The following is a 14747-nucleotide window of genomic DNA, read 5'->3' as shown; positions in this document are numbered from 1 at the left end:
CTCATTGCAAGCAGCCTTAGGTAAAGAGTGAACAACAAAAGCAGCAGTGGAAACAATATTCTCTCTCTCTCTCTCTCTCTCTCTCTCTTTACTGGAGCTCTGTGGGCAGGCCGGCAGCAGCAGAAGAAATGAAGATCAATTTCCCTGCAGGGCCAAAAACGCAGCTGTATTTCTAATGCCCACATATTGCATCGAGGAGGAGGAAGAAATGAGAGAAGGCGAAGAAAAACCTCGCTGGATCTTTGTTGTATAACTTGATTGTTGATTAAATTACTCCCCAATCAGATTCTGGTTTGCACCAAGGAAACCAGATCAATAGTGGGACTAATCAATGCAGTATGAGGGGATCAATTACAGAGTAATTAGAAACACCACAATGGCGCAGATGAGTACTAACCAAAGAAGCCTCAAATAGTGTAGTATTTCGAGCATAAAAGCGCAATCCAACCCTGAATATTGAGGCTACTGAAAGAGAAACATGTTCATTCTGCTCATTTGCACTAATTAATCATGATGAAAGATCATTATTAGTGTGCTTTGATAAATCAACAATATAATTAACACAACAAATAGGTCTTTGAACCTCATGAAAGCATTCAGCTACCATTGTTATGAATGGTACGATATGAATCAGTACTCACAGTTGGAGGGTATGTGTATGGCTGTTTGGCTGGGCCGGGCAGCAATGGAAAGGAGGAAAAGGAGGAGGGGGAGGAGGCGGGAGGAGCACTGCCCCCTACTGTCAACCTGCTGTCGCTGCGTGTGAGGCATTGCTCACTGTCCCATCAAAGTCCCACCTGCTCACACACACGTACAGTAAATTGCACACAGAGGGCAACCTCACACACACACACACACACACACACACACACTCTCTCGTGCTGAGCAAGTGTGAGGCTATGTTTCTCTTCCAGGAGGCCTCAGCTTTGCCTCGTATGTCTTTGGTCCCTCTTGTCTTCTCTCGTTTTTATTTTTTTCCCCTGTATCCTTCTTTTAGTAAGGTCCACGCCCTCCTGCTGGTCTCCTCTCTGAAAGATAAAAGAGAAGGGGGGAGGTGATGGGAGGACAAGAAGAACAGAGAGAGGGAGGGGCAGAGAGGGGCCATGTGTCAGAATGGGAGAAAAATTACCCTGCACCATGTGGTCAGATCTATAGACAGATCGAGACATGGAGTTAACACACCAATCAAGAGTCAACAATACAGATCCCAATAAAAAAAACACCAACAATGTGTATCACTGAATCTGTTACTGCAAAAAAAACCCAAAACCCTCCATTTGGTTAATTATATGAGCAGTGGCCCATATGGAAGGGCCACAACAAGAAGCTGAACAGAGCCTCCCAGAATCCAGATGGGCTGTGGACAGACAAATGCAGATTGATGAAGTGTCAAATCAGATAATACACAAGACAGACAAATAAATAGTTGATAATTAGGATGACCAGTCATGGCTGCACTGCACGAACTGAACAATTTGTGGTGTACTTGGGTGATAGTGCTGCGATAAGTGTGCGATAAAGATGCTATCAGTCATGGTGAGTGAGGCAAACCACCCCTGCTAGGAGTCTATCCGTTCTCCATCTGTACTCTTGGAGTCGGTCCTCGCCACAACATGCAGGCTGTCCTCCCCCGCGGCACCACGTGGCGCAGCCCACTAACTGTTTACACTACTCAGTATCACACACAAAGAACTGTTATAGCACACCATGATTAAGATGTGCATGTGAGACAAAAGAAAAGGACGATCATAGAGACAGCGTGCTCATTTGGCAGCTCTGCAGTAATGGCAGCCTGATTGAAAGAGTTTTGGCTCTTTATACTGCGGTTTGTTTACAGTGCCAAAATCTGAGTGATGGGTGACCTTGGAGAGAGTGAAAAGGTCAGAGAGGAGAGGAGAAGAAGATGATGGAGAAGAGTGGAGGGCATGAAGAGGATGGAGAGCAGTGATTATCATTCATTTTCTTGTGTCTAGTGGGTAATGGCTGTCCAGGTAATTACTGTGGATATCTCATATGTCAATCAATGGCGAATGTATTGAACAATACCTTAGAAAGAGAAACAGGAATGTGGGATTTGTCTACATAAAAAGAGCCAAATTAGATAAAATTAAAGACCAAACAAGAGCTAAGCCCTTAATAAGGCAGTTTAAACTAACAGCATTAGGATTAAATGAGCCATTACACTCACTTGCTTGCCTTGTCAGAAGAATGGCACAACAAGCACACTGAGAGGGAGGAGAGGGAGGGGCGAAGTGGGTGGAGGACTTCTGGGGAAAATGAAAAGTGGGTTTGAGGAGGAGAGCAGAGGAGAGGGAGCAGTGAGCAAGGAGAGATGCAGAGTGAAAGAGGGATGGTGGGAGGTGATGGGAGGAGAGGAGAGATGTGGAAAGAGGGGAGGAGGAGGAGGAGGGATGACAAAGGGTGACAGCTGTGACGTTAATCCTGTGCATCCACATGCACACATACACACATGTGCAAGCTCTTCCAGTCAGTGTGCATTATTTGTTCACTCTCTTCTTAGTCCCCTTCCTCTACATCTTCTTTCTTTTCCAGTCCCGGTATAAGACTGAAGCTGCTTTAGTTGTTGTTCTCTGGAGACAGAGGGCCAATTACAGTGATCCGGTCTTAAACCGGCCTCTCCAAAATGCCATTAGATCCAGATGAATGAAGCAGGGCTAGTCAGGGTATTAGTACTCATGTTAATGTGATCTAAGGTGGGAGCTTGTCTGTCATTGCCCCTTCCAAAGATATGGTGAAGGGGAGCTGAATGGAGCAGAGCAGGACGCTGATTAACGATGTGGCAGGCCGTAGCTTGTCGTGCCGCCAATCAACAATTCACCAAGGGACTGTGCTGCACGTGCGCAAGCAGGCACACACACTTGTGGGGAGACATACAAAGAAGTCTGTAATGCATGGATGGACAGAGAGTGAGGAAGGCAGGCAGACAGACAGACACACACCTCGAGTGGTCTGACAGAAGAGATCAGACAGATAAAAGGGCATGGTCCAGTGGGCTCCAGTCAGGAGGTAGACTGTGCCACAGAATATTCCAGTTATGTTGACTAGGAGCAGTAAAGAGGAACACTATAATGGGTTGGCAGGGGTGGAGAGGATGGGACAGACAGACAGAAAGAAAAAGAGGGGGAGAGTATGGTATGGAAGGTTGCCATGTAACAGGACCAACTCAGCCACACAAACATGCTGATAGCGCAGACTGATGTGGTCTGAGACACATATGTACACAGACACACTTCCACGCTGTGTACTGTTACCCAGACACTCCAGTACAGGAGCCCTTCATGTTAAAGTGGTAAGGATTAGTGGTTGAATGAGCTTGTTGTGGCTCTTCTTCCTTGATTTTAATCTGCTTTCCCAAGAAACAGCCTGGCATTCTCCCTTTTTGAGGCCCACAAGGCCTCCCTCCCTCCGTTCTCATTAGGAGTGTAAGGCCTTCTGAATCCAGCACCACGGTCCGGTATTCTGGTCTCTTTGACACTGCACAGCATGGAGCCTTGTTGCCGCTCCATTATCACAGGGGTGAGAGACACTGACACTGAAGCAAATGCCTGATTTCACTTCTGTCTGCTGCTGTGCAGCTGTCAGCGATTCAATCCTAGCCCTGTTACCTGCTTCATTGGACAGGGTCAGAGGTTACGCCTGGGATGGCTGTTTGCAGCTGGGCTGAGATGACCCGTCACAGTGTTTCTGAGTGCTTTTAAAAACTATTATCACCGCTGGGTTGTCAACGGGCGCCATCAGAAATCGTTCAATCACAGGGAGATTGTAGAGTGAGCAATGCTGTGTCGAGACTTGAGGGTGTGGTCGTTTCTTTTCTTTTCTTTTTTTTTCCGCAAGAAAGCCTGACTGCAGAAAATTAGCCACTAAATGGCCATGTATCAAACAGCCCAAATCAACCAAGTCAATTTTACAACTATTCAATTATTCATGGATTCCTGCTTTGAGGCATTTTGCTTACAAAAACAGAAATAACCCAAACATAATATATTATGCTGTTAGTGCTGCTATCATTAGAAGAGTTTAATTGCTCTACTACCATTGTGATATGTACCCCCCCTTGTCATCGGTTAGATAGAAAATTCCACCCTTCTGTCCTTTGCAAAATGTAGTAATTAGCATTAGGTAGACATGTTGGGCGTTGCCAAGGACTTCCAATGCTGAATAGGCTCTCTTATCTGTATGTGTGTGTGTGTGTGTGTGTGAAGGAGGGCGAAACACACACAAAGATCAGACCTTAAGAGTCAAATCATGCTCTGGGTTTCACACATATTCTAATCTCCATCGTTCTAACCACCCACACGCAAGAGACACTTCTCGCTGTTCGCTTCATACCTTCACGCATCCGTGTGAAGGGCCGCTGTACTGATGAATGTAGCCTGGTATGTTTTCTCACAACACAGTGAGTCATGCAAACATCAATTCTGAAAGCCCCTCTGTACTTTGTTCAGATGCACTGCTTTACCAGATTCTAGTGTAAGTGTGTTTTGTGTGTGTGTGCGTGCGTGTGTGTGTGTTTTCAAACGTGTTTGCAGGTCTCGCGTCCTGTCATGCCATGCTTTTAAATATTAACTACCTCCAGCTGTGAAGATGTGTAGGGGGAGAGGACGCGGGGTGGAAGGAGGGGGGAGAAAAATAAACGAATACATGCCCCCCTTTGCCCCCTCCTCTTCCCCCAGGGGTGTGTCTGGAGAAACATCGGGCTGAAAAGAGGCAGACGGAGGGACAGGAAAAAGATAGTAATTTTCGACATAAAACAAAGAGAGTACTCACTAAGACAAATGGACCAATGGAGTTATAGCATCACAGGAGAAGGGCAGTGAGAGATTTTAAGGGTCATCGGATGGTAAAAGTGAGGAGGGGGGTCTGAGGAACAAGGTGGTGCTGGTGGGGGGTAGATGATCAGGCCCCCTAAAGAGTGAATTATTCATAGAAATCTCCTTCCTGTCGGCACAATTTGCCCTAAATTCACCCAAATTCATAATTCATTTGCACCCCTCACCATACATTTGGTTTGGTCCCAGACTGATGCTGTCCATCTATACCTGGTGTCTGTGGTGGGGCTGTCTGATTCTCTCCTTCACACCCTCCCTTCTTCCTCTCTCTGGCAGGGTCATACTTAATGCATGAGCCTGTTGCAGTGAGACAAGTCTCAGACCCACTTTGTCACTACAGCAGAAAAATACCACAAATCATGTGAAATAATACTGGCTACCTGTTTCTTCTCCGCTCCACGATTCACTCTGTAACACAGACATGTCTTTCTTCATTCACCGCAGTGAAGATTGCATTTTGTACAAGCCTTTTTTTACATTTTCTCAAAGTGTTTCTACTTATGGGCCGGGTCTTATAATAGGAACTGTCCAAGAACGATGAGAGCCCATTTTCCTGTCGCCTTTTTATCAGTCTTCTCCTTCTCCTCCCTCAGCCCCCTTGGTAGCTGACACTAAAAGCTTTCTTCAATGATCACCTTTCACAATACGTTACATAGTCTCTTTTCCTCTCTTCTCCTTCTCTTCTTTTCCATATTCAATGCCTTTTCTCAATTTAATAAACTGCTGTGGTAGCACTCTGGTTTGGACAATAGGCACTGCGGCTGATTAATTCAATATTTGCAACTTTAATGGAAAAGGGGCTTTACAGCACAGTGGGAAACCAATATCTCTCAAATGCTGGCACTCTTCGTTTAAAAAGCCAAGTAACGTGAATTTCAAGACTGATGATCCATGGTCAACTCCAAATGGAAATTTACCAGTGTGAAAAAAAAAAGCTGCAGAGCAACAGCTTATCTGGAATCAGGCTACCCAGGCAGCACATTTATCAATATCACTATTAGCATAAGCTTGGCCTTTAGATACTTTGCTACTCCCACTGGTGTCAAATGTGGCGATAGAATTCACGCCATATTTCCCAGAGTCTCCAACGCCTGCACCTCTTTCGAGGACCCCACCTCAGCCCACCCCCTCTTGTTTTGCCAAGGGTTAGGGGTTAATATTGGAGTGACACAAAGCTGGAGAAAATAAAGGTTGTCAGAGGAGCCGTGAGGGCAACCGCCCACACTCTCTCTATCCTGGTTGCCATGACAACAGGGTCTCCACGTAGCATCCCCCCCTTGTACATACAAATTCAGTTATTCACACACATGGACACTAACAGGTTTGCGGTATCACTTACGTATGCGCACGCACGTACGCACGCTCACCCATTCGCTAGTGCACATTGACGGGCTGTCCCTCAAACGCACGCATAGTCACACACATTCATGTGTCAGTACAAATACTGGATGTCTTCACATCCACACTATGTACACACATTTAAACAGACGTGTGGACACACATACAAGAAACAGAGATGTATGAGGTTAAACCATTTGAAGACCTATCCAACTGAAAGTTAAAATACAGAACACAAGTACAAGATTTCCAAAGTCCGCTGCAATTCTCCACTCTTACTCTCTCACTCCTTTGTACACCAATAAACACACACACACTGTCATGACTCCTACTGCCAAGACTGCAAAAGAAGCTACCTCTGGCGTGATTTATTTATTGATGTTTTTCCCCTTAAGACACAATGGGTATGGTAGAATAAAAGAAGTGGTGAATAATTCAAAGAGAAGGGAGTGGACTCATTAAGACATCCGCGAGGGCTGGAGAAAGAGAGGAGAGGTGGATGGAGGGAAGGAGGGACGGAGGGACGGAGGAAGGAAAACTGACAAAGAGAAAGAAGGGCAAGACCGGCGGGAGATCAAAGGCGGGGTTGACAACGAAGTCGGCAACAAAAAGTCTGAAAAATTAATAGAAAGCAAAAACAAAGAGTGAAAGAGGTAAAATGGAAAGAACAGAGGAAAAAAGATAGAAGTGAAAAGAGAGATATCTGGTTAAAGGATCACTGACCAGTAAAAGCTCTCTAACGATCAAAAACAGGGGTGTTACCCTAATGTAACAGTGTATCAGATTCCCTGTATGTGTGTGTGTTTGTGCGGGTCTGTGTGTTTATCAGTAAAGATCGGGCTATGTGTCAGCAGGTCAGCTAATCTCTCTTGTCAGCTAATGGAGCCAGTCTTGCAGGCAGAGTGCTGCCTCTATAGCCCTCTATGCTTCTAGCATGATAGCTGCTGGTCAAAACAAACTGATAAAGTAATTTGCTTATGGCTCGCCTATCAATACAGCATCAATAAACTAAAAGAAAAAAAATGGAATGGAGCATGACAAACTCTTTAGACTTTAGTATGGTTGAACGGGTTCAATGATTTTTTTCAATACGCCGGTAATTTAATAATTACAGAAAGAAAACACTCCCTTTTCACTGGAAAAATAAATATACACACACAACAAGCAAACAAATCAAATCTTTTTGTATACTAAATGAGAAACATATGTGTACTGTCTATGTACACACCGTACAAACTCACCCTACGCTGGTGCACCCTTGCCTGTGGGTATTATTTGATTCATTAGCAGCAGTATCAGTCAGATTCTGTGCCTGCAGCACAAAGCACGCTAATTACAGACACACCCTAGGTGTCATGCAGAAGATATAACATGGGATGCATATACAAACACATCTTCACAGGCACGTTATTATGCACTTATGTGTGCGATGATGAACACATACAGCTTAGGAAGATACTTTTTTTGTGGCTGAACGGTTTAGTGGTGTCCAACCAGTAAATAGTTAATGGTGTTAGCTTCTGTAAAGAGAGGCAATCATGACATTATGAAATTATGTGGAAGAGCTATTAGGAGTGACCTTCTCTCTTTCCCCTCCCTGCTTCCTTTTACGTCTCCTGCTCCATCCCACAGTCCCTGCTTTTTCTCTCTCTCTCTTTATCTCTCCCAGTCAGCTTCTCCCCTTTTCTCCTGTTCCTCTGGAGCTAACAGCCTTGCCTGTGTTTCTTCTTATTTTGATGTGCAATTTGACCTTCACTGCCTCTTTTTTTTTTCTCTACCTTTGTGACGACATGTGCTGTTTGGAAAGCAAAGCTCACTGGAAATCCTTCAATAAAACTAATGTTTGAATGCAGCCATTCATCCCTCAGAGGGAAAAATTAAAGGGAGATCAGACTGGTGAAGAGGAGATTTTATGTGTGTGTGCTAGTAAAGCCTTTGGGGATCAAACTGGAGCCAGACAGACCAGTAAAAAGAAGCTGACATCAGTATAGTATCTGTCAGTGTTAGCCCTGAAACCAGATGCAGCATATTAACACTGTTGGAGATGACAAACCAGCTACAACAACACAAACAGTATGTAACAACACCAGAGGGAAATCAGCCAATGACGCCACTGAAGCAAATGCTGGAACATCCATACTATGACTTATATGTAAAAGCACAAAACATTCACATGACTTTATGGTTATTTTTCTGTACAGGTCACATTGTTATTCAAGTTAACCCTGCATAAATACAGTGTAAAGCAGCAGAAGAGACAGCTGCATGAGTCTAAGGTTATCTGATAAGCCTCACGTGTGAATGAGAGCATATGTGTGCACCTGAGTGTGTGTGTCTGGGTTGCATCAAGCGAAGAGTGCAGGTGGGGGGAGCCTTGTGTCCACTGTTGCACGTAGTGATGTCTGAGGAGGGGATATGCAGTCAGTCATTCAGCAGACACAGAGGAGGAGGAGGAGGGAGTGGTCCCTCGGGCCTGGTGATAGGTGGCCCATATAGTGATGGAGGACACAGCTGCCAGCGACTCGTGTGACACGCAAGGACACGTGGCTGCCTCCGCAGGGAAAATCAACACGCCACACCCTGAGGAGTGGTGGTTGTGGTGGTGGGGTATGTATATGTGACCTACGACCTCCATTACAACAGGTTAGACATTTGAGAAACTTATGTCTCAGAGAAAAAGCATTCTTAAAATAGAGATAACATTACAAAAATACAACATTTGCCTACTGTGACACTGTGATGTCTTTGTTTTGCAGAGAAATTTCTGTGTCACTGTTTTCGAGGTTCTTAAGCACAGGTACATTTTTATAATATGTCATATGAGTAATGTTTGCCCCTAAGCTTCCCTGCAGACAGCCTACTGCTAAGATTTAGACTTTGGCAGAAACATTTGTCAAGGTCTCCTTAGGTTGAATGTAATCCTGTATACTCCACCACTTCAGGGAAATGAGCTACTGGCAGGACAAGGTCATACATAGTGCTTTGGTATCACATTTGCATGTAAGGGCCCCGGTGGTTCAACGACTGGATGGCTGGATTTTTCTTTTCCCTAGCCTGATACTGGGATTATGACACAGCTTCATTATTCACAGCCATGCAAAAGAGAGATATATAAGCCACTGCAAATTATCAACAACAAAAAATAGTCTATAGAGTATAAACAATCAGATGTCACAAGTTAACTGACTACAGTAGCAGCAAAACAACTCTCAGGACCTGGTGATTCTCATCTTCCGAATTATTAACCAGGTCAGACAACAGCTTCTTGGCCATCCCATTAACTTTGTTAAAAGTTGCAAAAGCAGCACTTCCCCTTAAGTGCTTCTCATCTAATCAAATACAAGGTCTTCTGGGGATGAAGCAGGAGATGTAACGCTAGTAAATGTCTATGGAGTGGAAACGGAAGGGAAAGAGAGGAGGTGATAGTGTATCGATGAGAAGGAACGAAAGAAAGAGTGAAGAGAAAATAACGGATCTTGTAGGTCTTTTGAAACACCACAGTCGCCTATGTCAAGACTGAAATTTAAAAAAAAAAATGATCACAGCCCCATTAACTGTAGAACTTATTCCACCTTCCAGCACTCTGTCTTATGTTGGGCCACAGCTAAAACTGCATTTTAATTCTTTTACAAGAAGTGCAAACATTGAGTGAGCAATCTTATTGATTTGTTTGTTGCCCAGTATGGAAATCTTTTTTTTTTTCTTCCTGCTGTATTTGCAGTTTTCTGTATTTTGTTTGTGCTTCACACTCTCTCCCCACCCTGCAATGACAAGTCAATCTTTCGGATTTGCTGCATCCATGTAAATTCAAGATATTTTCAGCCAGACTTGCTGAGCCTTTAACGTCAGTGAAGTTCATCACAAGACTGAAGTCAAGGTGAATTAATTGTGAAGGTAAAAATGTGCATTGTCATCTTAGTTAGTAAATTGCAGTTCTCTATAAATATGAATGTTTCACATGAGTGGTGAGTGATTCTATAAGCAGTTCATAAAAACCTCAACATCTGCTGTTATATGCTGCTAAACAAGCTACAAATCCTATGATGCAAGATGGTGATACGTTTTACATTTCTTTCAGCAGTGACTGCGGTTTGGAGAAGTGCTTTTCGACTGCAGTTTTATTCCGCATAAGTTTTGTTTTTAAAAAATCGATAGACAAACACAGATTATTATTATATAAGAGTGTTCACTGGCTCAGAAAACCATGCCCCACTGGAGCTGCTGCTTGTCTCTTCATCAGCTTGTTTCTCCCTCTCTTGTCTCACTGTGTCATCAGCACACATAGGAAAACCGCAAAGCTCAGATATGTGAAGACTCACAGACACATACACACATACACACAGTGTCTCAAACCCGCACACACACCACACACCAACACACACACAGACACGTAGCAGCCGACTGAAGGTTGGTTTGGGTAATTGTCTGGCAAGACAAGTCAGTTTTAGAAGATTTGCCTGCCATTCAAATGAGGGTGATTGAGGATAAGAGACATCAGGGAGACATGGGAAACAGAGTTTGCATAGTGATATGACTACTGGGCTTCATATGTGGGTGCATCTTATTTGTACACACTACCTGTGTGTGTGTGTGTGTGTGTGTGTGTGTGTGTGTGTGTGTGTGTGTGTGTGTGTGTGTGTGTGTGTGTGTGTGTGTGTTTGTGAAATATGAGTGTGTTCACTTAAGATGCGACAGGTCAGTATTATTATGCATGACTCATTTTGTTTGTTGTAGCATGCGTCTGTGTGTGTCTTTGTGTGTAGGTGCGTGTGTGTGTGTGATGGTGTGCAGTGTCTCGGGCTGTGTGTCAATACCCCTGGCTCACTTTCCTTTTCTCACCCCGCTATCACCATGACAACCTGCTGACTCCAGCTCAGCCGCACAGAGCAAATATTTCGCTCCCATCCCCCTCCCACATGTTCATCCCCCTCACCCCCTCCCCCATAGCCTCTCTCTCTCTCTGTCATATATCCGTACTTTATGCTCTCCACCTTCATCTCGTCTCCTGTGTCTCCATCTCTTGCTCTTTCCCCATCTCTGCCTTTCTCCAGCTCCCCTGTTATGTCTACATGCTACCCATACATGAAAGAGTTCCTTCTTCCTGACTGTCGTCTTTGCCGAAAGTCTATTTGCGCTCCTCTCTCTTTCACTTCTGTTCTCTATTCTCTGCTCCCTGCTGATTGTCTCTCACTCCATTCATCAGAATGAAACTCCCTCTTTTTCTCCTCCTGAACTCCTTTACCCAACCCCTCCCTCCCACCTAGCCTTCTTCTGCTTCCATATAGAAAGAAGCTTACAGAGCACTGTGTTCCATCTGTCCAGCACTACATCTTCATTACGACCGCCCAACCATGATCATACACAATGCAATTACAGGTAGCATTCTATCAACCTCTGCCATCAACTTTCATCAAGCCTGAGAGAGACCGTCCAGTCTAAGGGGAAATTTGCAGGCTGGCACAGCATCGATACAATCCCTCGACCCTAAGTGGCTGACTAACTCCCATCGCATCTGTTATCATTATCATCAGCAAACCATTTCTGCTCTGTAACTAAATCCAATCATTACCAATGGAGTCCACAGCGGAGATCTATTTGAGGCGGAGCGGCTTGCGCTCTCCAACAGAGGAGGGCCAGGCTCCATCAAAGGCTGCAGTGTTATCTGAGGCGCACAGCCACGTCTCCGCTGCAGACCCCCGTCTCCGCAAATCCCCCTCCCCACGTGTCTGCACAGCTCCAGCCCTTCCACGCACCGATGTGTAGTGGTGCAAAGAGATCAAGGACGTGACATTTTCTGGAACGCAAAGCAATTTTCAGCAAGGCGCAATATGAAAGAGAGTAAACAGACAACCTGTTCCATCCCGTCTGTGTTTGCATAAGTCTATGCGTGTGTGTGTATGTGTGTGCGTCTTCTCCTGTCATATATTTAGAGGATGTGACAAGTATATCTGGTTTTATATTATCTATTCCAGGAAGCAGACAGAATGAATAAGCAAAAAAAATGAGGTTGCTGTTTCATCTCTTCTCTGTTTATATTGTTTCGCAGAGCCTCGCTGCTTCTCTCCCTCCTCTCTCCTCACCTCCTGCATCATCTTTTCTTTCCCCTTCCTCTTCCTCCTGGGGTATTGCCCTGTACGCAGAAGCCCCAGCTGTGGCCACAGCTCCACCGCACTCTCTCATCTCTCTTTCCCTCCCGTTTTGCTTCAGTTATGAGAGATGACAGAAATGCTTCAGCCCCAATTCCAGTGAGAGAAAGAGAGGGAGAGAAAAACAGATAGAAATAGAGAGACAGAGAGAGAGAGAGAGGCCACGGGGATGCACAGGAAGCTGTTCTGACCTTTCCCTGTGGCTAAACAACCAGTTGATGAGCTTTTCATAGAGAGTTTGGTCAGTGAGGTCTGACAATCTATACAGTACACACACACACGCACGCACACGCGCACACACACACACACAAAACAAAGATGCTCGTTGCCAGCTGCTGATACTCTTGAATTTAGTCCCCACAGTCAAATATATGAGCAACACCCACATAAACACACCTTCTCATGAAGAAAGTGGACCAGTGGCAATTTTCTAGAACATTATATCTCCTGCTATAGAGGCAGATATCTAAATCATCTCCATCCCATGATAGCATGGCTTAAAACCTGCTGAACATGCTGGTTCCTATATAGGACACCCACACAGAACGTCAGCAACTCTTAGAGCTAGCACTGGCCAAACAAACACAGCTTTTGTATGACAACATTTTTCAAACACCTCAGAGACTTTTTCCTTCCTTCAAACTGGAGAAACCAGCTTTTCTGACACTTGTGGAGGCAGACAGGCCCCGCAGTCTGGCTGAGGGGCCAACTCACAGGGAACAGTGTGCATGACAGCCAGACGACCAGGAACATCCCTGTCACTAACATTTACTGTTGCGTTGGTTGTCCCCCTCTGAACCACAGACTGGTCAAAACAGTGTTCACCACATAGTCATAAATAAAACACAAACTGTCTGGACCACTGTATGGAGGATGGATGGAAGGAGGGAAGGAAAGACAAAGGGGATGGGGGAAGGGAAGGAAAAGAAGAGTTACGAGGACGTATAAAGATGGATGATATACAGCACCCACTGAGAATGAAGTCATCCCAGCGCTGAGCACATGCTGATTTAATACCGTCAGTTCCGCCTGTAGACAGTTCTACTATTTGTGTTTGGGGTTGTGCTCCTCTTATTTAATTAGTGTCACAGACTCGCTCGGTACACAGCCTGAGAAGATGCAGGTGAGCAGCACATGTGTGTCTGAAAGTGTGTGTGCTTGGCAGGTGTGCATCTGCCACAGCACACACTGACATTTTAATCGCTACAGGAACTCTGTCCTTTACCCTCCCATCTCTCTCTGCTCCCTGCGTCTTTCTCTCTTTGTCTCCCCACATCGTCCTCCCATCTTAACCTCAGCACTCTCACACTTTCTGCTCGTCGCCCTGAGCGGGATTACACATTAATGGTACAATCAACATTATTAAAAGGTTAGTGATAATAAAATGTCCTTTCTTTCTCTCCAAGCATTCCATTTTCTCCCCTGCTTCCCCTGCCCCACCCAGCCATATAAGGCCTGGAGGATGAAGTCTTTGCTTATGTGTATAATTACCTCATTAAGATCGTTAACAATATCCGGCCCCTCTGTCTGTTCTCACTAGCTTCTCTCTTTATCTCCTTGTTTTGTTTTCAAGTCTTTGTCTTTTCTCTGTTCGTCTCCCTCCTTCCCCTCAGTGTGACATCTGCACTCCTATATAAATCTATTTTTCCTTCTCGGCACTCATGTGCTTTCTCTTGGGGATTGCGTCTTTTATCTTTTCCTCGTATTAACAAGAAGCCTCCCCCCATGTCTCCTTATTGCTTCCTACTACATCTGTCAGTCCTCTCTTCAGCTTCACATTTCAACAAATGATTTACAACAATCTCTAACACAAAGGTGCGCCCTGCAAGTTTAGCCACACAAACGCACATGCTCAATTCTTCCCGCTGTTCAACAGAGCATGATGGCTGATGTAAACAGACAGTTTTACAGCTAAATATAGAGTCTCATTATTGCAGCTTGGGCCCAGCGCGAGGCTCTCTGTAGCGCCATGCCCAATTACCCCTGATCAATTCAGAGAGCAAACTCAAACAACTCCAACACCAACCTGGTTTAAAAACACACACAAGTCCATATTCGCAAGAGGCTAACGAGAGCAGATTCACAGACTACATTCTCTTTGGTTGGATAGTGTGTGGAGTGCGTAGCAGGACAGCATGGCCTAATTTACTCTGGATATGAGCAGATAAGGATGGATGATGAGAGAGATGTAGGTCATAAATGGTAAAGAAAACAGCAGAATGGATTATATAAACCTTTTTTTCCACAGTGTAAAGTCTCTGTGACATGCAAATTATCTGCAACTTGGCCAAATGGATATAATGAGATAGGGGACATCCCAAAATACACAACAAAAGGATCACTGGACAGGTGAAAGAGGGTACAGACTGTGTGACTGAATGTGACAAAAGAGGCAAAACAGACTACTTGAAAT

At 44.8% G+C, this 14747-nt stretch overlaps 1 protein-coding gene across 2 annotated transcripts in view; it reads right to left on the bottom strand.

Annotated features, from left to right (window-relative positions):
• The window catches only part of l1cama (L1 cell adhesion molecule, paralog a), a 42103-nt gene that overhangs the window by 19657 nt on the left and 7699 nt on the right, over positions 1–14747 (bottom strand). For both annotated transcript variants that reach the window (XM_041065560.1, XM_041065567.1), the window contains exon 2: positions 642–1028. In XM_041065560.1, coding sequence (XP_040921494.1) covers positions 642–771 — 130 coding nt within the window. In that variant the 5' untranslated portion in view covers positions 772–1028. The remainder of the gene's footprint in view (positions 1–641; positions 1029–14747) is intronic.

This window comes from Toxotes jaculatrix, chromosome 2 (assembly GCF_017976425.1).
Source record: "Toxotes jaculatrix isolate fToxJac2 chromosome 2, fToxJac2.pri, whole genome shotgun sequence".
Classification (NCBI taxonomy): Eukaryota; Metazoa; Chordata; class Actinopteri; family Toxotidae; genus Toxotes; species Toxotes jaculatrix.
Note: the sequence above shows the minus strand (reverse complement) of the source record. Positions and strands in the feature narration are given on the sequence as shown.